Source organism: Pholcus phalangioides, unplaced genomic scaffold, assembly GCF_987345545.1.
Source record: "Pholcus phalangioides strain wild (caught in Gottingen) unplaced genomic scaffold, Ppha-v1.0 ptg000015l_1, whole genome shotgun sequence".
Taxonomy (NCBI): Eukaryota; Metazoa; Arthropoda; class Arachnida; order Araneae; family Pholcidae; genus Pholcus; species Pholcus phalangioides.
Window position 1 is genome coordinate 24,936,992 of NW_028301608.1, and position 23,217 is coordinate 24,960,208.

Genomic DNA, 23,217 nt, shown 5'->3' on the forward strand with positions numbered 1-23,217 from the left:
ATCAAACTTTTATAGTGTAAAAATCCTGTCTTAAGATATATTGTAAATATTTGAATAAATCTAAAATATTAAGTGGCAATACAAACTGGGCGAAGTCATTCGTGGACCGGTGCCGGTCCATGAGAATTTCTTGCAGGTCCGCGAAACACCATGTAGAAGCTACATAATTTAATATTTATTATACTAGCCCTATATTGGTTTTTATTTTTGTCTTTGCCCGTTAGCAGCTCTGCGAATTATTTCTATTTATTTATATGTGCGTCCTGAAATTATTTTTCCCATTTAATAATTTTCACCGGTCTGAAAATTATTTCTTCCCTTGGTTTATTTTTTTGGCTGTATTGGCAACTTCACTTGTCTTTGATGATTTTTTTGGCTGTATTTGGCAACTTCACTTGCCTTGGAAAACTTTTGGTTGTATTTGGCAACTTCACTTGCCTTGGAAAACTTTTGGTTGTATTTGGCAACTTCACTTGGAAAATTTTTTAGCTGTAATTCGCAACTACGCAACAGACAATTTTATTCGGCTTTAATTGAGACGTTTAATTAGCCTTATTAGCCTTAACCTTTGACAATGTTTTGGCTGTGACTTTTCTTGTCTTGGACTATTTTTATTTTGGCTGTAATTTACAACTTCAATTGTTTTGGACATTTTGTTTGAGCGATAATTGTCAACCTTACATGCCTCAAACATTTTCGGCCGTAATTCGCAACCATACTTTCTATAGAGAATTATTTTTCGGCGGTAATTGGCAATTTCACTTTCCTCTGACAATTCTTTTTGGCAATAATCGGTGATATCCCATATGGATCCGTATTTTTATGAAAGAAATATGGTCAGCCAACGCTTTTATCGTGTTGTGTATATTCATACGTTTTTACCGGAACACCTTTCGTGGGCCAGGCGGAACTTCTTTGCCAAGCCGCACCAGTCCCGCGGGCCTGAGGTTGTGTACCCTTGGTATAATAAATATTTTTATCATTTTTAAGCTGTTTCCCACCCTAATTCCTGGCATTGAAAGTACACCTAACCTACGGAAATGTCTCTCTGCATGCGAAGTCACATAATTTCATATTATTAACTTTATCTTCTTCTCTTTCACATTTTCCTTCTACAATAAATAGTATGTCACAGTTTCAACGATGATTTTCAATCACGTCCATTGGGAACTCCATCTGAAATAAAATTCTATATTTTTCTATATTTTTGGCTCTCAATGTTTCAAAATTGAACCTTGAACCTTCACTCGTACATCGGGATGCCGTAGATAAGATTTTAATGTTGCACATACCCCCTCCCATCATCTCTCTGCCAATGAAATGCAGCCGTGCCGTGAATTGAAGCTATTGTTGGTATAAGAAAATAGGGATGATGACAATTTATGAGTTATGTCACAACCTCTAAGATGACGAAAAATTCATAAATATGGCTGGAAGTACATCTTTACCCCGGGAATTAACAACCACCTCCACATATATACTGATGATAATTGATGCTAACTAATTATATGTGATAATATGATGTATGAATAAATGACAATAAAGTCACCATATGATTAAGATGCTGGACGTGCAACATTCCAATAATGATGTAATTAATGCTATATGAATATGATAATGTAGATAAAAATATGATGGTTAATAATGCTAGGAGGATAATGTGTGTGTGTCTGTGTGTCTCCTATCATCTCTGTTGTTTTCTCTCTCTCTCTCTCCAAAATTACTGAATATTGTAATTCTATTTCATATTGTTTGACGAAATTCAATTTATATACATCATTGTAACAACCACTATGGGACCTTAGTGTCTCCTTCGTGGTTTTCATTCATCCAAAAATAATATATACCTAATAGGAAATATAATATGCGCGAGTAATGAAGTATTTACTATGACATATGCAGTGTATCAATGCCGACAGTAACAGAAGGGAAAAGATAGCCATATAGTAATACAATTACATGTCAGAGACCCGGAACATTGAGTTGGACATCTCGAGAAAACTTTTAGCCTTTTTAAGTCTAAAAGTTATCAGTGCTATTATAATTGGAGATTTCGCGAAGATGTTCATAGTCAGAGTTGTGTAGAGAATCATAGCAGTTTCTGGAGAGCCTGTAGGCCTAATCCATGATTGTTTCAATCTTGGTATCCCTGCGTATATGCTTATTTCGGATGAACCGGAGGGGGGGGGGTTCACAGGTAAAACTCCGGACTGTTACGTTTTGGAAACGTTCAAGAGCAACAATATTAGGATTTCTAGCATACATCCAGACAGGAGCTGCGTAAAGCAATGTAGGACTCAAAATGTGCAATAAATAGAAAATCTTCATGTAATTTAATCACAAGTAAAACTGAAAGATTACGATGTTTTTTGTAATTCAATGCGTTTTTCATAAAAAATCGCAAAGTGTTTTTTATTTCAGAGGCATGGACCACGATACAAATGTTCTTCATGTAAAATTGTGACCCACGATGAGTGCATCGAAACTACGGCAAATAAGGTATGTTCCGATAAAATATGTATAATTTTCATAATTTAATTATAAAGTCCAACATCACGTGGGTTTCATATAACTAAAATGAATTTTATATTGCATTCATTTAGGTATCCTGCAGAGCCACTTTTGAAGACGCTGGTGTCGCATTGCAGAGGGAGGTAAGTACTAGATCATGGGGTTCTTAACCTATGGGTCGTGACCCAAACTTTTGTCGCAGGACTTCCGAGATGGGTCGTGCAAGTCAATTAACAGCCAGGGGCTATTGAGCTATTTATCCCGACCAAACTTGATTCGCAGAGCTTCCGAGATGGGTCGTACAAATACACTTACAGCCAGGATCAAAACCCAAGCTTAATTAGATGGGTCGTTCAAATTCATTAACAGCAGGGGCTCTTAAGCTATGGATCCCGACCTAACTCTCTCTTGATTCACAGGGACGCCCGAGATGGGTAGTACAAATCCTCTTAAAGCTAGGGATTCTTGAGCTATGGGTCACGACCAAACTCAGTTTGCAGAATTGTCAGAGATAGGTCGTACAAATCTTCTTACAACTAGGGATTCTTGAGCTACTACTACTACTAAACCACACATGCACCTCGTTCATATTCCTCTGCGGAACCTCTAACGAATTGGTACATGCGGGAATGTGTGTGTACGTGTAGTGAAACCTGGCGTGAAGTTTGTTTCTGTGTAATGCTTGTTATGTGTAGTGCTGCCATCTGCCACCAGTTTTTCTAATTATGAGTGAAGTGTAATGATTGAATAATTAATCGTTGTAGGCCTGTTGTTCTCTGTGGCGAGACTTTTCAATAGGGAGATCGGCTCGCATTTGCGCCTCGAAGTTGGGAACCACAGGAAACCAACTTCAGCCGACCACCACTATGGCGACGGCGGGGTTCGAACCCGGATCCTCGCAATGCGAGTCTGTCATTATGGCCACTCGACCACCACAGCGGCAGATTCTTGAGCTATGGGTCACAGCCCGAGCTGAATTCGCAGGTGTTTCCGAGATGGGTTGTTCAAATCCATCAACAGTCAGGGGATTCTTGAGCTATGAGTCCCGACCAAAACTTGATTCGAGGGGCTTCCGAGAAGGGTTGTACATACACAGTTACAGCCAAGGTTTATCGAGGTGTGAGTCACAAACTTGAATCGCAGGCGAATCCTAGATGGGTCTTTCAAATCCACTTACAATGCTGTCATAAATGCACTTATTGCGTCACTCGTTTCTCTAATTTCGCAAAAAAAATCCGGGCGGACTTTATTTCGGATAACTATAAACGAATTTTTTCCTGTTGTGATATTGGTCCGTCCGTACTTTGTACAAGTCATAACTATACCCGAATGATAACATTGTCCATGATTTTAATAACTGGCTTCTACTTTGTTGTTCAAATGGGCTTTTCCAATTAACTTCCAGTAATCCGGCGATTTCGCATAATCCGACATGCCCTGGTCTGAGAAGTGCTGGATTAGCGAGAGTCAACTGTAACCTGGAAATGATGGCAAATGTTGTAGGCTAGGGAGGCTCTTGACCATGGCCCTGATACAACTTTACGCCTATGTGTGTATCAGTGGTATTCATTATATTGGTGCGAGGATCCGTGGAACACGAAAGGTTAAGATCCGCTGCATTAAGGGGCTTTTGTGCACAAAAAAAATTCTGAAGCCCCGATACAACACAAGCTCTGAAACCCATATTCAAGCTCTGAATTCACAACTGGCCTGAAATTCACTGATTTGCTTCAGTATAATTCTGAGAAACTTTTCAATTTTAAGACTAGCAGTTAAGGCTTCAAAATAACTTTCTTCACATTATTTCGGAGTTCTTTATTGAGATTCCGTCACATTCACCTAGAAGACTGAAGCTTTTGTTTGTCATATACCTTTATTATTTGTGATGGAAATTCTTGTTTCTTTTACTGCATACTCTGGCAGAGTCCCCGAAACAGCTGGTGTATTCTTCGCCTTTTCCAGATTTCCAGCTGTTCCTTTTGGATTTCATTCTCGTTCATTCAAGTGTTCCGAATCTGATTGCGTGTTCGAATCAACTGCATGATAAAATTCTCCCGTTAACGTCTCAAGAGCTCGTTCAAAATTAGCTGTTGAAGTAGCATTAAAAAGAAAAAGGTAAAGCTGGAAAGACAATAGGAAGGATCCCCTTTTGTTAGATGGTTTCCTACGAGACAAAGATTCATTAAAGAACATTTTTCATTTCGGCTCAGTTTTATATACTTGGGTGGCATTACTCAATGGAAAGAACACTTAATGGCAACGCATTTTCACAAAAGAAAATCCAACGTCTTCAAAAGAGACTCTTGAAATTTAAAAACCTTCATAAATCATGGAAGCTATTCATCCTTAAATAAACTTGCTAAATAAAACTGAAATTTTTTACCCTAGATTGTTTTCCATACCCTTGCGTCATTAGGGGGGGCTAGGATTTTTATGACCTAAAAACCGATAGAATATGCTCCATAAAAAATGCATTTATGTCCTAAAAGCTTAAAATATGTAAAAAAACCCTAAAAATATGCTTTTGTAAGTAAGCTGACCATATTTTCTCGAGGAAATTACGGAAAATCGCCAATTATTGCCAAAATTGATGCCAAAGATAAGTAAAATTGTCAATTATTGCTAACATCGTTGAAAACTTGCCAGTGTGGAAATGAAGCTATTGAAGCTGAGCTTTTAGAGAAAAAAATCCCTCGTCCTTGTTATGCTGAAATATGCAAAACATTGCTTAAAATTATGAAAATATGCCTTAAATTCGGAAAATCATGGAAAATGCCTCATAATTACTGAAAAATCATTAAAAAAATGCCTGAAAATTAATGAAAATAATGTAAAAATCCTCGTCGTGTAAAAATACGTCGCGTAAAAATTGCGAAGTATGTAAAATCATAAAAAAAATTATAGAATTATTTACTTTGTACTGTAATATAGACAGCTGTATTAAAGCTACTCCTTAATCAAAGAATACAGACCCGTAAGTAAATAAGGTATAGTAAAGTAATTGTTCGTTTTGTCGGAAAATTTTTCATTATAAACTTCACCATTGAGATAAAAACGGGTGCGTTCAGTCAGAGGCGTACGCAACTGGGAAAATTCGGTGGTCTCTTGCCTTTTCAAAATAATAAAATATTGATAATACATTTTTCTAAAAAAAAAAATTAAAATATCGAAAGAAAATATGGTTTTAAAACTCAAAATGTTTCTGCAAGTAATTCCTCGTACTTTTTCCCCAAACTCAGTGGCACCCCCACTCAAACTCAATTCTGCGTACGCCCCTGCTTCCATTCATGTATCGCCAATAAGCGTCCAGCACGGTAATTCTCAAATGGTATGCCGTAGCACTTTAGGTCCCGTGAGAATGGCCAGGCTGTGCAGCTAGACATTTTAATGATAAAATTACATAGAACGTAGCAATTAGGACAGATTCCTAGCCAGTTTGCGTTTTAGGGAAACACGGTATGTCTCCATAAAGTCTCGCCGCAGAGAGCAGCAGATATACAACGTTATAATTATTCATTCGTTACACTTCACCAGCTATGAGTTGAGGAACTTATAGTTTTAAAAAAATTGATTGCAGATGGCAGCTCTACACATAACAACCATTACATAGAAACAAACTTCACGGAAGGGAGGGAGGGAGGTCACTATATAAACACACACATTCCAACATGTACCAATTCGTTAGAAGTTCCGCTAAGAAATATAGGCGAGGTGCATGTCTGGTTTAGTAGTAGTAGTGGTATGTCTCCATATCGGGCAGAGTAATACCGAAATATCAGAAATTACGATCTCATACCCAAGGGTGCCATGAACGTTTAGGGGGTTTGAAATCCCTGGTATAGAGACCATAAGTTACATTTGAACCGTTTCCCCCCAAATATCACCAAAATCAATCTAAGATTAAAAAATTCCACCATAATGTTTTCATTCGTTATCTTCGAAAGTTCGTAATACAGTTGTGTAAGTCAGGACGTAGCGTACAAACCTTTTTCTTGCAAACAATAAATAAAAACAATAATGAAAGAAGTGCACGGTTTTGAATTAGCTTCCATTTTTAGTTCACAATTAATCATCTCATGAAACAATCATCACACACAAAATTAATAACGAATCTCTTATTGTCATTATTATTTAGAAAACTGAAGTGAACCATCATTGGATTCCGAGAAGAAGTCAAAAAGGGAAATGTCAACGATGTGGCAAAGTAAGTAAAATAATTTGTTATTGTATTTCTTTCCTATATCCTCTTTCCTGTGTGTGTGTGTCTCCTATCCTCTCTGTTGTTTTCTCTCTCTCTCTCTCTCCAAAATTACTGAATATTGTAATTCTATTTTATATTGTTTGACGAAATTCAATTTATATACATCATTGTAACAACCACTATGGGACCTTAGTGTCTCCTTCGTGGTTTTCATTCATGAAAAAATAAAATAAAAACCAATATATTGTTTTTATTAACCTTTTGTACTGTGTTCAATTAAACATTCAAATTCAAAATTGTGCGTACAAAATGATCATAACTATCGCCTTTTTCCAATTTAAACTATATACTTCAAGTAATATAAAAACTGCACGTGTATGAAATATAATTTACGCGATTCTTTTCATTGCAGAGTTTCACGTCAAAATTACCATTTGGAGGGAAGGTCTGTATTAGAACTCATTTTTAACGCCACTTCATATTTTTTTCATTCAAGTGATGATGACCGTATCGTTTATTATAATGGAAAAATGTGTGTGATGTTTACCATTATTTACGATAGGACTCGATGGCGATGAGTTGTACTTGGTGCAAAATGGCTTTCCACAATAAGAAATCTTGCTTCACCGAAGAGAGGAAAAAAGAAAATTGTTCCTTGGGAAATCATGCCAACATCATCGTCCCGCCAACATGGATCGTCAAGTTACCAATTCTGGTGAAACCAATGTTTTCAAATGGTTACATAACGTCCCCCCGCATACCAGAGACATGAATGTGCAAATAGTCGCTTTTTTTATCAGCTGATTAGATATCTTATTTTGCTATCTAAGTTTTGCCTGAAACGTGAATGTGTATCTCCCTATAGAAACACATATTACAAAACATTTTATGGAAATAACTTCCTTATAGTAACATCGGTAAAGTAAAACATTCACACAAACTCCATTTCCCACGTTATTTTTTTTTCAAAGGACATTGCATATTCGTGCTTCTGGAATGAGGGAGACGATAATCAAATGAGAGTTTCTTGATGATTTATGATAATTTCGGTTGTAATTTGACATTTTTTTCGTGACAATTGGACATCCTGCTGACTCATTTTAGTTTCATCGAAATACGGTCTTCCCTCGATTCATGAAGAAATTAATTATAAATATCTCACAGTTAGCAATACCAAAAGTAAAAGACATAAAACTACTAGCAAGCAATCAAGCGATATTTGGCACCACATCTAAACAAGATAAGCAATTTTTTTCTATCAAGAACAATGGGAATTAATGAAGGGATACACGAAAGAGATAGATTATCTGAGTTGATAATCTGTTTGTCATTTTTGTTTCTGTTGAATATCATCAACGGAATGCCAACTACTGACATTTTAGCTATTTCTCATTTCAGGAAGGTGAAAGTTCTCCCCGATTCTTCGCCGTAAAGCCAATACCATCGTCAAGTTCAAAGCCTCTGCTTGTGTTCATAAATCCAAAGAGTGGTGGAAATCAAGGCTCGAAGCTCATGAGGACTTTTCAATGGCTCTTGAATCCACGTCAAGTCTTTGACCTCTCAGAAGAAGGGCCCAAACTTGGGTATGTTAAGCCCGTTCAGCGCTACAATTCACCGAGCTGCTCAAAAACCTGTTTTTCACGTGTAGCTGAGGCGATTTTGCCGTCAAAAACCGGTTTTTATGTGACTCGACATCGCGTAGCACGTATGGTCTAACCTAGATTTTTAAAATTTATATACTGTACATTCAAACATGTGATCAAGAACTCCAGTTATGGAAAATTTTCGTGATAATTTCTGATTTTGTTTTCTTACAACGTCTCGCAAACGTGTCTTCCTGTCATTTCAGCCTGCAAATGTTTCGTAAGGTTCCCAATCTACGTATCTTGGCATGTGGAGGTGATGGAACGGTTGGATGGATACTGAGTGTCCTGGATGACCTGAAAGTCACTCCCACACCTCCTATTGCTGTCTTACCTCTCGGAACAGGCAATGATCTTGCCCGCACTCTTGGATGGGGTGGAGTAAGAAACATTTATCACATGATCACTATTGTATAAAACTTATTACATTCTGTCGCGAAAATAAACCAAAAAAAATGTACTCAGATTTTTCTTTCCCCCCCCCCTTCTTTTTTTAGGGTTACACAGATGAACCTATTACTAAAATATTAACCAACGTCGAAGAGGGAGAGATAGTACAACTGGACAGGTAAACTAATAGGTTGTAGTTTTCAATGAAAATAAAAATTTCACTGTTTCATGAAACATTTAATTTATGAATTTAATACGTTATAATATATATAGTCTTCCTTCGCCATTAATTATAAGTTCTCAAAAATTGTGGTCTGCATTCACCTAATGTTCACAAGTTCAGAGGTAACGTAGGGATCCGCTGAATATGCTTTGGAGAATAATGATCCAATAATCACTTTAATTTCTTAATCAGAAATTATAGTGAACAATTATGGGGCAATGATTCGCAAATGATGCAGTGTGAAATCAATAACTAGTGTCGAGACATACTTTAGGGGTAAAATTCGAACTAACGGATAGGACTCCGATTCCCATCCATGGTATCACTGCAGTTCAAGGTGCCAATGAAGGGCCTAGAGATTGTATAGAATTGACGCGATTTACTTAAAATTTCAAAGGGTATGGCGGACTTCAGAAGTTTGGGAATTTCTGGTAACAATATCTCACATCTTAATTCTATGGGTATTTGACAAGGTGTCCCTCAGATAAGTGCTAATTGAAAAACACCGCTATATTTCATTGTTAAATTATAATACATGAAATGAGATAAATATAAATTTAAGTAAGAAATATTTCATCTGAAATCCAATTTTTCTCCAATTGTATCGTAAATTTCTCATTAAAATGAGTAGAATCTTCCTATTTAGGCCATTTAAACTATCGATCAAAGTTAAGCAGTCACTTACAAAAGTGATGCGTTCAGCTTCATTGTGGGTGTATGTCATGTGTGGATATCTTCTGATTACTTTCATAATTAGTTCGAAATCTATGAATGTAATCGTGGGCGCGGTAGGCCAGATCGATAAGATACTCGACTAAAATTAGCGAACCTACCTCTCGGTGAGTATAAATAAGGCTGCCATTCGGAATCGGCAATAAATTGTAGGTCCCAGTGTAATTAGCTCTCGTGTGCAGAAAATGACCGTAGTGCTACAAAAATGATCAATAATCAGTTGAGTGTAATCTCTCGTCACATTTTTTTAAATAATGTTTTATTACTACAGGTGGATGGTCAAAATAACTGCAAACAGCAAAGTCGACCCGAGCACTTGTGAAGCTGGACGAAGCAACCTACCGATGAATGTCGTTAACAATTATTTTTCGATCGGTGTCGATGCATTGATCGCTTTGGAATTTCACGAAGCACGAGGTGATAAGATTATTATCTGGAAAATCTTATGTTACGGTATCTTCTGTCAATTGCAATATCAAACTTATTTGATATGAATTCAAAAATTTGTCTTAAGCGAAATGTTTGGAAAATTACGTTTTTGTAATGCAAAACCCAATTTCATCGCGTCATGAGAAACCTTTTACCCCCCCCCCTCCCCCTCCAGTCAATATGTTCTCTATGTCAATTACGGTTCAATCCTTTCATTTTCTAAAATATTTTATACATTCACAGAGGCTCACCCAGAAAAATTCAATAGTAGGTTCTGGAATAAGATGTTTTATGGTCAAGCTGGTGGTAAAGATTTGATCCAGAGGAAATGGAAACATCTCTGCAATTTTGTTACCCTTGAGGTAATAATTTAAAAAATTACTCCATTAAAAAAATTCCAAAGGATTCTGTGAAAATCATTCTGTTAATTTCCTACCGCAAAAATAAGTAACCATTGTTGTTATTTCAGTTTACATTCGTGATAGTTCAAAGCAATAATTCCTCACACAGTTTCCAAGCAAAGTAAATAATTTAAAAATGCTGGAATGAAATTATGAAGTTAAAATATAGTGGAATATTAAAAGTTTGTTATGAATTTGTGACTGTCAGTGTACACTTATCACGTGAGCCTTGCACTTTGTCATTTTATGAAGTAAAAATCTGCAACTTTTACATTTATTTTTGTTTAAATCTCAGTTAGTTGGCGAGATGGTACAAAAAAAAGTTCATGAATTTCACACCAGGGGGCGTTTGTATACCTCTCATCCTGTAGCGCATGCCTTATTTAGTGTATGTGGACCTTTGTTCCATCTCTATATCTCTATCCGTTCACGAATTATGAACATTTGAAGGGTTGACGTATGATGACACATCCGCAGTCTCTTACAATCATTTTCTACCTCTCCGAATCATTTTGGGATGCCCAAGAGCAAAAAGGATAAATATTTTTGAGAATCAAGAACATGGAAAACTCCACATAACCTTGGATAACTCTTGAAATATGGCAGATAGAATCATAGGAGCAATGTTAAGGTGTAGTAATGTAGGTACCTGCTACACGACAAGACCAGTTGAAACGCCACCTAGTGACGGATTCATGAACTTTTCTCTACCATCTTGAAATCTATGCCAGATAGAAATTTTTTTTTACCCCAGATTTATAGTACGTCATGTAATTAATTGATACATATGTGCATGTGGTTTGAAACTGACGCTTGTACAGTGACTGGAAAAAATAAAAGAGCAAATATATCCGATTTTTCGCTCAATTTGTATTATCGAAAAAGAAATAACATTATCGAAGTCCTTCAACGACGAGTGATATTTTCAAAAAATCCTATTTTTTTTGTCCTAATCCGAATGGTTGCTCTCAGGATTTTAAATCAGCCTGTTATATAACCTTCGGTGGGGTGCTTTGCTTTTTGCGCCAAAGGGCGTATTTACCTAGAGAAATAGAGTTCTGTTCAAATTTTGTTATGGAAACTGCAAAGAAATGGAAAAAAAAAGTTACTAGGAAACGCAAATTTTTAGCCTTGTTTGAGTGAATAGTTTAGTTTGAAAAGCTTTATCGTAAGATTTTTTTTGCGCAAAAATTTAATTTTTAATCTCACATATGAGTTTCGCCCGAACATGTTAGAATTTGTATTGCACCCGACCGAAGGTTAAATTTGGCAAACAGATAAGAAAATTAATTTTAAATTGATGGACATATTCCAAAGCTATTTAAGAAGCAGCATTCAACAATATCCGGTATAAATGGAAGTAACTGCTAAACTTTTATTTTCAGTGCGATGGCCAAGACATGACTCATAGACTAAAAGAACTGAAAGTTCATTCCATACTCTTTCTCAACATATCAAAGTAAGTGGCTGTTATGTGGATTTCTTGAGTTTGTTAACCTTTGGCCTTGTTTAAATACTGTAAGTTGCCGATCTGTGGAAGTTTCAAAGCTAGTGAAGGCTACCAACATTGATTTCTGCACTGTAACTTCGTTAATTCGAACTTTCACGCGCCCTTCTTGAGTTTCTATCTAATTTAATGATAAAATTTCTTTTTTAATCCGATTTTTTTCCAAATGTGTTGGATAATTCGAAGCTGGAGGGGAAAAAAATAGTGGTTTTTGTATAAGCAAATTTAGTTTGGAAAAACTCCATTAGCAGTCAGATTTTGTTTCTCTTGATCATAATATACTAGTCTATACACATGTTATACAACAAATCTTTGAAGACCAAAAATACATAATTAAAAAATTCTGACGTAATTTCAGCACACTACGAATGAAATATTTTCTGTCTTGACTTCTGGTTTGAAAACTGCCATGCTAACATTCTGTCTGCTGAGCAACGTAAAAAGAAATGTGGAGCCAGTCCTGAAGATAGGTTTTATGATAGACTTTATGATAAAAAACGAGTACTTCTTTCTTTGAAAATAGTACTCCCCCCCCCCCCCCTAACGCTGGTCAAACTCAGGTCAGAATTTAATTTGCTTTTCCCGTTGGATTTATTTTTTTAGCAAATTCAGTTAGAAAGCTTCGTGATCTAACTTCATAAAAAGCCTATCGATGCTGAATGAATGCAACAAAACTGCATGAATGATGAGTGAACTATTTGAAATAAGTGAATTATCAGTACATAGGAAATTGCCAAAATTCTGCTTTGTAAGTCTTAAGTGTCTTTTTCACTGATAATTAAATGCCCATTTTAACATTTTTCAGCTGGAATGCATCGAGAGAAAAAATGTTATCACTTGATACGCATCACGTTATTCATCCTATAGATCGGTGTTTCCCAAAGTGGGCAATATCGTTCTCTGGTGGGTGATGGAATGGTCCAGGGGAGCGATAGAAGTTACGAATTTAATATAGTAGCCCACGGGTTCACTTGCGTTCAAGGGGAGGAATGAGTGAAAAAATTTCTGAACAAGGGGGAGATGGAACAAAAAGTTTTTGAAACTATGCAATAGATCAGTGATTCCCAACGTGGGCGTTAATGCCCCATTGGGGGTGATGGAAAGTTTCAAGAGGGCGGTAGAAGATACGGGTATAACATAGGATCCTATGGGTTAGATTGCGTTGGGGGCGATTTGAGAAAAAATTCTGAAGAACGGGGCGATAGGACAAAAAAGGTTGGGAAACTATGGTATTGATCAAGGTGCACTATTCAAAATCTGAAAATTTTATCGTAATTTTAAGAGTAAGGGAAAAAGTACCGGAAATTAGAAATTGCAGTTACTAAAAGCTAATATTTGGGTAACAATTTCGTAACTGATGATCAAATTTTAATAATTTATAATTATTATCTTGTGTGAATATTGATTCTTAAGTTGCGCAATTCGTAGTCATTTTACGGGTCCAGGATAGATCAGTTGGATAATTCGAACTTTTTTCCAGTGACTGTGGACTTCGAATTAATCAAGTTCGACTGTATGTGAGTATCGAGAAAAAACTGGCTGTATATTATGAATCCCAGCATTACAAGTTTTAGTTTCCGATATTGTTCAGCAAAGAGTCGGGGAGTGCCCGACTAATTTCGTTTCGTCCCACGCTGTTCATTCATAATTATTTTTTTACAGTCCAGAAATAGAATCGAAGTATACTGAAGATACAAATGTGTTTGACGCTTGAAAAAAGTATCATGTTACTTAACACAGAGGATGCTATTCCAGAAGTTACTTAACAAATTGGAAGGAGAAGAAAAGACAACCGGCTGGCGTTTGTCTCTCGGTTCCAAGATCCATCGTTTAAAATGTGAACACGGAATCGAATCGAGGTTGTTGTTGCTGCTGCTGCTGCTGCTGCGGTTGGGACAAATGATCATTTATGTCTATTTTTATCATTCAACTCGCTTTGTAATTTGGACGACAGGTCCGATGGATGGATGCTTTTTTGAAGTTATTGTTTAATGCAAAAACTTCTCGACTAGAATAAGTGCATTTCAAAGGCGTCCATGGAGCGACGAGTATTCACACGATTTCACTTGTGAGCACTTCTTTGTTTCTCTCAAAGGCTGGCTTTGAATCAAATTGGAAGCCGTGATATGAAGACTCGACTCGTTTCATACTTCTGAAAAATCGTTTTTTTTATTCCATCTGTATTTTCAAGAACAAATGTAGTATGGGTGTTCTTAGTTCCTTCTCATTAACTTTTGGTTAATGACATGTGTTAAGGACTTTAAATGAATTCACCTGCCTATTTAGTGATCAAGTGTTTGGAAGCTGGTCTATCTACAGGGTGATTCAAAGCCAGAGATATGAATGTTTTCGAAGCTAAACGATATTAATAATCGTTTGTAGATCCAAAATTTGCCAAAAAATTTTTTTTTCAGTTATGTGTGCGTATAGTGTAATTAGAAAATTTTTATTTGCCAAAAACATTTTATTGTCTGTGTATAATGTAATTAGCAAATTTACTTTACTACTCTTTGTTATGTTTCTTTCGTTCCAGCTACGGGGGTGGCACGATGCCATGGGGTAATCCCGTTGGCAAACTGTTCCAGGCACCGTCTACTGATGATGGCAAAATTGAAGTCATAGGGTTAACCACGTATCAGTTGGTGGGTAATATATTTTTCTCGATCTCAGCATTTTACATTCATTTCAATACTATTGCTGTTTTTCAAATTCGTGTATAAACAAATATCGTTCATTACACAATGAATCGGTATAAATACCGTATTCACTCGCATCGAAGACGAGGCTTTTATTCACTATATGAGCGAACGAAGCATTCTTTGAGCTTTTTTCCTTTTTTGAACGGTTTATATAGCTCACACTGCAATTATAATCACTGCTGGTAATTATAACCACCGTATAACTTACTGATGGGCCAAATCTTTAAATATGGGTCGTCCCTTGGAGGTATGCATCAACAAGCCATTTGAAGATCACGTGAGGACTCTGTACACGAACTGGCTTACTGCTTCTTTTCCGTACGTGCACCTCGTACACATTCCGCTCACTACCTCCTAGAGATAGAAGGCCTCCGCACGGGTTGCCAAGTTCATCTGAACGTCATGAGAGTAGTCTGGTAAGACACTCTAGCAAGTTTGACACATTTTGAATCACAGCATCCTATTTCGTTTCTTCTTATCATGACGTAGAATTTCCGGGTTGGCTCAAGGATACCGCATGTTAATAGGATGAGGGGCATAGAAATCATCAATTTTGTGCCCGATCGTTTCTTTTCCCACACAACTATGGTACTAGCACGTACAGCGGAAATGAATTTTTTTCTCAGAATATTCTGAGTGAGGATGGACCACTTGCGTGACCTCACGAGCAGCGTGCAGAGGCCTTCTATTTCTAGGAGGTGCTGTTCCGTAGCAGAATTTTTAACGAATCGATATGTGTAGGAATGTGTTGCGCGTGTGTGCCGCAACCGGCAGCATCAAACGGACTTAATCTTAAACGCTTGCTGCGGGGGGGAGGGGGGGGGGCTCAGTTCCGTGGAAGAGTGTACCTCTAAAGATGATATCAAAGTCATTCAGGAAATACTGCATTTCAAATGCACTCGATGGATCTGAGGACGATTGGTTTTTTTTTTTTTTAGTGACGGTGAAAAAGAGGAAAGTTGTCGCAAAACTTTGGGGGAAGAGTTCGAGTAACTTAGATGAAAGATGATAGCATTCAGGCAAATAACCTTAATAATTAATACTTGCATTTTAGTGTTATTATCTGTGAATAAACGAAATAAGGAATTTCATTAATTAATCCAGCTTTCCTTTTACTTTAATCTCTAAAAATCATATCTCGTCCTATATGCGATAAATACGGTATAGTTCTACATTTTTTTTTTTTCATTTAATCCACTCCGTGGCCAAAAAAAATAAGAAAAATACTCGTAGAAATGATCGTTAGTCTGATATAATCTCAGAAAGAACCAATTCGTTTAATTTCATTTCCATCTCATTTTTTGTTTTTTTCATTGGTTCCTTCTGTAAGTGTATTATACTGTAGCTACTGTGCAAGCTACAAAAATAATGTACGTTATTATCTCGGATTGTTTCTCTTGGGCCGAGCCCGTGGTCACAAAAAAAAAGGAATTTGCAGCAACAGGATGCTACTAAAAAACCTACCGAGAAGTTTTTTTCCCCTTCTGTGTAAAAAACTTCACTGTAGGTTCAGTACAGGCACATGCACATTCCAACACGTAGCAATTCGTTAGAAATTCTGCATTGGAATGTATACGAGGTGCATTTATGTATGTTTTAGTAGTAGTAGCAGCAGGATGAGTCTTCACAACTGAGCATCTCAATGTCATTAAAGTCCATCTCATTCCATAAGTTAACATCCTTCTCTAAAGTTGCAGGTATGTGCATAAATCGCGATGAAAAGATACATAAATCTCGAGCTATCGAAACAATTAGTTTCCCTTTCTGTGTCCACCAAGAGTCTTGGTGAAACATTAATGTAAATTTGACTCTCTAAAAAAAGTGGCGATGGTTTAGTAGCATGTCCTCACAAATTTAACACCCTAACACAGGGGGTTCTCAAACATTTTCCAACCACGGCGCCCCTAATCAACGCTTATCCGCGGCTTCCCAGAGCAGTTTGACAAAAAATCTCTTCGGAAAACCTTTGTCAGGTCCGCCTCTCCGTGATGCCCTTGACAAATGTTAAAAGTGCACAGTTTGAGAACCCCTGCCCTAACAAATGTACTCTGTAATTCCTTCTAAACCGTGATTTTCAAAAGAAACGGTAAAACATTCGAATTTCATATTGGCTAAGGTAGTGTCCTCAATAAAGCTGGATTTAGCTTTGCACAAACTCGTTGACAATTCATAATTTTTTTGCCATTCACACGAAACCAAAAAAGAAAAAATATTGGATGATGATCGTGTTCATTATGTTCATTTTCAGCCACTTCTTCAAGCCGGTGGTCATGGATCAGCCATAACTCAATGCAAGTCAGCTAAGCTCGTGACAAAACGGACCGTTCCTGTCCAGGTCGATGGTGAACCTTGTCGTTTATTACCTTCTATAATCGAGATTGATCGTTTAAATACCGTATGCATGGTGGCTAACACGAAGGTTTGGATACGCTTGATGTTTTCCTTATTTGAATTTATTCATTAGTTTTTGACATAAAAATGAAGAGATATTCACCGGGCATATTTGGATCATATTATAATGTCTTTGCGTAGACAGTTCAGTGCATCGTGTAGCTGACAAGCTATCTCCCAATCGATATTCAGTTATTCCTCTTAAATAACATCAGGGAAAATTCAATTACCGTATTTTGTTTTGTAAAAATCAAAAACACGACATAAAATAAATTAAACTATCATTGTTAAAAATATGATCAGCTATGGGAAATTTTGAATTATAAGATAAAAATGTGCAGTGAGAGCAAAAACAAAGGTATTAGCAATGCTCAGTTCAGATTGTTAACACTGTTAATTAAAATTTTATAAAATGGCACGTATTATATCAATATCTTTTAAAACCTTTTAGAAGAATATAATTTAAAAAAAATATTTAAGGTTTTTCCTCGGTGTGTACTGTTATTTTATTCTTGTACCTTGTTTGAATATATTCAAAATATCATTCTTCAATAACAATTATGAAGATTAATGAAGATTTGTTTATTATAATGGTTTTTCTCCTCGCTACTTAGCGGCATGGGAGATCACAGAAAGAGTGAGTTCCCACAACATTATGTCTTTGAAGGTGTGACTATTATTTTTTTCAAATATGCATACTGTATTTATGCATAAATCATTCCTGTTATTTTAATGTTTTACATTTTTAAGGGTGAGCATAGAAAAATTATCAATAGATGTCAAACGAATAAACATGCGTGATTACGAAGCTCATCACCACCATAAACAAGCTTTAAAAGACAAGGGTAAGTAATAGAAAATAAATACTATGATATTATATTGTGTAAAAAGTGGTGCAGAAGTCAGACGCTGTTTTGAAAAAAATATATATACACATATAACACTTATACCATATACCACACATATACCATATATATATATACCACAGAGCAGGATTATAACAAAGACGAACAAAGATAGAGTTAATGGAACAATGGGATTTTCTCAAGGGGAGGAGGGGTATTTTCCATATTGTCCCAAAAGCAAAAAATGTTTCTGATGATACGAAAATTTAAGGACACTATAACTGCATCAAAGAAAAGGTTTCAAATGTTTTTTTCTTACTTACATTTCCATTTTACTTCTATTCGATGTAACACCCATGTTACGAATATCAAGGCAAGAAATGCTATGAAGACTGGATATCCGCCGCGTCACTAAAGGTTTGCATGTAGAAATTTTGTAGTAAATGAAAAACTTTGGAACCTTCTCTTTCAAATTCTTTAAGCTTTTTTCCTATCTCTCTCTAGAATAATTTTTTTTTTAATTTTTTTTTCGGAACAGTTCCAGACTTCTGGACGACACTGTATGACACCCGAATAGCATCAAAATACTGCGAAAACCTTAACTTATGTACATTTTAATTTCAAATTTATGTCCGTTGAGGAAAGTAGGGGACAATTCTTGTGAATACAGCGGAACTTCGGTTAACAAGCTTAATTCGTTCCACCAACGTGCTCGTTATCCGAATCGCTCGTATATCGAATCACAATTTCCCTAGGAAATAATGGAAATTCTGATAATTCGCTACAAATCAGTCATTCACATAAAACTCACATAAGTCATTACATAACATATAAATTGGCTAATGAGAACGGCTCAATCAATAATACAACGGAACATAATATCAACTCCTGCCCATTTTATACCACTAGTTCTTGAATGTCATCCTCGTGCACATCCAGTTCCATGATCTTCCCCAAGGTAGCAAATCTCTTCGGCAAATGTTGGTTTTTATTCATGAGCGAGTTCCTTAAAGCCGCGTTCAATAAGGCAATCAACCCACAGTTTTTTTTCCCAAGCAGAATTTAAAAAAGTTAAGCACGCACACACACACATGCGCGCGTGGTTACAATGCTACGTCTAGTTTCGTTTCGTAAACAGTCACGCTCGCACACGTGTGTTCATTTTTCAAGTGAAGCATGCACACCGGAGACTGTAGGGAAGAGTGTTACCCACAATTCCACAGTACGTGTGTGGACCATCAGCCGAGTTCTGATTACGTGAAAATTAAACGCAAAATATTTGCTCATAATGCGAATCATCGCTCGTAAACCGAAGTTCCACTGTACTATATAGTCATTTTACTATTTAAGTAAAATTCTCAATTTTCCATTTAAGCACTTTTATTGAAAACTTAGTTCTAAGCTCCTAATTTTTCTATAAAACTTTCCTCTCAAGCAACTACAAAAAATTCTAAAAATTAAATTTGATTAATTAATTTTTTAAGTATTGCCTCTATATCGTTAATTTCAAATTTAGAAGTTCGACTTATCATTCCTACTTGAAAGGCGACGATAACACAATATATTCATAGCAGACTTTACGTGCTATATTTACTTTGTGCTCCACAATGAATAATTTTTATTTGAGTAGTATAATAAAACGTCCGGCTAGAACATTATGACACTTTTACGACCCAAGAGAGTCTTCAAATGTTCCTCGCACCCTATCCGTTCGGGTGGAGTCGCTATTCACCGAAAGACATAAAGACCTCCTTGAATGTCCACGAAAACACTTGAGACACTAGAAAAATATTTCGCAAATGAGAGGGGGGTTTTTATTTTGTGTCGAAAGACTCGAATTTATGAAACTTCTCTCTTTGAATATAAAGTACCTCTTTAAAATAATGAATGGATATACATATCACATGATATTCACGCATGTGGTGGTGCGAAACAATGTTCATAATGATTAACTATGAAACAAAAACTAAAAAAACTATCGTTCATTTTCTTCACGCAAATGATGCTTGAAATTGAGCATGTTCGGGATGTTTCGGGCCTGGTACTTTAATTATAAGAAGAAATAAATAGCACACACAGTATAAAATATTTGATTTATTTTTCTTACGTTCTAATTTCCAGCTACATCACTAGGCACGCTAAGCATAAGCATTGACACAGTCTTAGCGGATATAAAAGCCAATGTGGAGATTCTATTGTCCGAAGTCCAAAGTAAATTACAGGGAGATACCAAAGAGGAATCGTCGGCGAAAAGTGTAAGCTATTATTATACCATTTATTTAAATTTCCCAAATAAAAATTATTTAAATACAAAAATTAAATTTATATTTATTAAATTAAATCTTGAACAAATTATTATGAAAATAAAAAAACACCATGCAGTAATACTTCAAGTTGTGCGATTTCGTGAGCTACGTGATTTTTTGTGAAAAAACGAACATTTCTGAAATTCAATCACAATCACGGGATTATTGCTGAAATAGTAGAGATTATATCAGGTGATTAGTTATGCAAATAGTTGTTTTATTCCATCAGAACGTGATATGTGATGAAACTACAGTGAGTTTTAAGAGTCTACAGTTTTTAAGGGTGAAAACTTTGCTGGGGTATTTAGAAGTGGAATCCTTAGGCTTTGTGTTTGGTATCTTTTATTTTTACAAAGAGGTCACAATTCGTACCTAATGTCCAAAGCCAGCTTGTGATAATCTTTGATGATATTGCTCTTTTGATAACAATGCACCTGGTCTGACTTTCTAAACTTCAGAATTAATTGAAAGATATGAATGTTATGGTTTGTTTTGTTTTTTTTGCCTCCAAACACGACCAGCTCATTTCTTTCAATGGGCAAAGATGTTATAATGTTTACCGAAACATTCGAAGCACTTAAATACATGACTTTCATTTGCACCGGTTTAGTGGAATCTTCTTTACTGGACTGGATTGCAATGACAACGCAAGTGTTAGATTTAATGAAGTCATAGAAGATCACCATAGCATTACAGTCATAGCAAGCCATAAAGAAAGTTCTTCCAAAAGAAGTTTGACCCCGATTAACCAATATTTTTATGTAATTTCTATGGTAAACTGTACCTCGACTTATGTGAATTCGACTTACTCGGTTGTCGTCGGTCCTACCTATCGCGTAACACTTCGGAGTTTACTGTATATTCATACCGTATTCACACTAAAGCTTCCCTCGTGAATATGAAGGATTAAAATCACAATGTTGTTCTTTCTTCTAACGCAAGATGGCGGCACTGTTTCCTATACTAAATCGCAGTGATTTTGATTGAATAGGGGTTACTAGACTCATTTTTTAAGTCGTTTCATACATCCTCCTAGATTTCGAAAAATTCAATTTTTTTCCTCTGGTTTTCGGAATTGTTTTGCCTTTTTTTTCTGAATTTTTTTTTTTATTGAGATATGAACGTTTTTATGTTCTTTTCACACGCATTGACCAATATCCGTCGAAAAAATTCCAATAATTTTTTTTTGCTTTTGCTTTTTTTAAGGGTTTTGTTAAGGGTGGGAAGAATTGCTATGCGGCCGGTTTTATAGGTCAGTAGCGCCATCTGTCATGGATTTCAGGAAAAGTAACGTTATTAAAGGTGAACGCAGGAGTCCTCCTTTCTCAGTATTCGAATCTGGTAACCCTACCAATAGCCATCGAAATTCCCAGAGTTTTTGCTGTTTTTGCGGTTTTTGTTTTCGTTGGGAAAAAATTATTGTTGTGCGTGTGGCCGGTTTCATTGATCAGAATAATGACGCCATCTGTTGTGAAAATTGGGAAAAATTACGTCACTAAGGGTACGCGCAGGTGTCCTCCTTTTTTAGCATTCGAATCTGGTAACCAAGGATTGAAAGTAAAAATATAACTGTAATTAATTAATTTATACTCACACACATTATTTATTTATTTTGATCTTAATTACTACCGAGTAAGAGTCGTGATGAAAAAAGAGGTCATGCCCAATAAGTTAGAAATCGAAATGTGATGATACAGATTTCAGCCGAACTTAAGCAAAGCAGTTGATTCATGAGCCCCGCGTGCGGAGGGGGGGGGGGGCTGTTGTCAACGTGACTCAGGAAAAACGTCAAGAAATTTTGTCAAGTGTCAAAGAAATATTAATTTATAGTTTAATTGCGGCTGTAATCAATAAATGAAGTGTGTGATGAAATTTTTTTCTATATGTCAAAAAAATCTTTTTTTAGTTTTGTTTTTGAATTAATTAAAAAAATAATAAGTCAAAATTAAACAGTAGCAATAGCCGAAAAATGCCTTAAGTAATAAGTAAAAGAATTTATAGAAATTAATTAATGGATAATTAATATAATTACAAAAAAAGAAACCGGATTTTCCTACAGATAAAATACTCATTATGCAAAGGTAGGTAAGGCGCATTGCACTGGGGGTGAGGGAAGGAAAAAAGGTTAAGAACCACACACTGCTGTAAATAGAGTCCCCCCCCCCCCCTTATCCCGAACATCTCTTTGCTCTCGGACACATGTTGGGCGCGGTAGGCAGGTCGATAAGATACTCGCCTAAAGTGGCAATGGATGTTTAGAGGTATGGCGAGTTCGATACCTGGTTCGCCCTTGTCAGAAACTCTCCTGACAAAGAAATCAACAGAAACGGCGACATGACAACAGAAAAAAGATTGCTACCGGAGGATACCCCACATCGAGGAGTTAGTGCACTACCTTCTCGGTGAGTATAAAACAAAGTCTGTCGTTCGGAATTGGCAATAAATTGTAGGTCCCGGTCTAATAAGCCCTCGTGTGCAGAAAATGGCTGTGGTGCGACAAAAATTATCAATGATCACTTATATTGCTGTTAAGACTGCGCAGCCGAACCGCAAAATATTACGGACCGAAAGCGGGATTTTTTAAATATGAATTCAGCACGTATTTCGTTTTCTCATATACTCCTCAACGAAGCCCTGGAAAAAAATTATGTCAACTTATAGCCCACACACATGTCTTATAAAAGTCTTACTCCTTATTTACTTACATACGTATAGAGAGTCACAAACTTTTTTTTTTACATCGGGCCATAAAATAAAAGAGGCAGAGTTGTGTCGGAAAAGTAAGCAAAGATTTATAGTGGTTTCTCCCCTTACCCCGTGCTCGCAAGTTTGGAATCACTCGCGTCGTTCTCCCCATGAAGACAGCCATCAACTTGATGCAACGTACAAGACTGAAATGGACAGCTGAACCCAATGATTAGGGGATAAAAACTGCACGT

At 36.3% G+C, this 23,217-nt stretch overlaps 1 protein-coding gene across 2 annotated transcripts in view; it reads left to right on the forward strand.

Moving 5' to 3' along the window:
* rdgA (retinal degeneration A) overlaps window positions 1-23,217 on the forward strand; it is a 42,935-nt gene that overhangs the window by 4,583 nt on the left and 15,135 nt on the right. Inside the window, exons 4-19 of one of the 2 annotated variants that reach the window (XM_089243230.1) lie at window positions 2,407-2,499; window positions 2,604-2,654; window positions 6,647-6,715; window positions 7,125-7,157; window positions 7,275-7,427; window positions 8,111-8,295; window positions 8,562-8,736; window positions 8,853-8,923; window positions 9,972-10,117; window positions 10,373-10,491; window positions 11,916-11,989; window positions 14,571-14,679; window positions 16,985-17,155; window positions 17,742-17,764; window positions 17,878-17,972; window positions 20,094-20,227. In XM_089243230.1, coding sequence (XP_089099356.1) covers window positions 2,407-2,499; window positions 2,604-2,654; window positions 6,647-6,715; window positions 7,125-7,157; window positions 7,275-7,427; window positions 8,111-8,295; window positions 8,562-8,736; window positions 8,853-8,923; window positions 9,972-10,117; window positions 10,373-10,491; window positions 11,916-11,989; window positions 14,571-14,679; window positions 16,985-17,155; window positions 17,742-17,764; window positions 17,878-17,972; window positions 20,094-20,227 — 1,701 coding nt within the window. The remainder of the gene's footprint in view (window positions 1-2,406; window positions 2,500-2,603; window positions 2,655-6,646; window positions 6,716-7,124; window positions 7,158-7,274; window positions 7,428-8,110; window positions 8,296-8,561; window positions 8,737-8,852; window positions 8,924-9,971; window positions 10,118-10,372; window positions 10,492-11,915; window positions 11,990-14,570; window positions 14,680-16,984; window positions 17,156-17,741; window positions 17,765-17,877; window positions 17,973-20,093; window positions 20,228-23,217) is intronic. The other variant, XM_089243231.1, reaches the window with a different exon arrangement.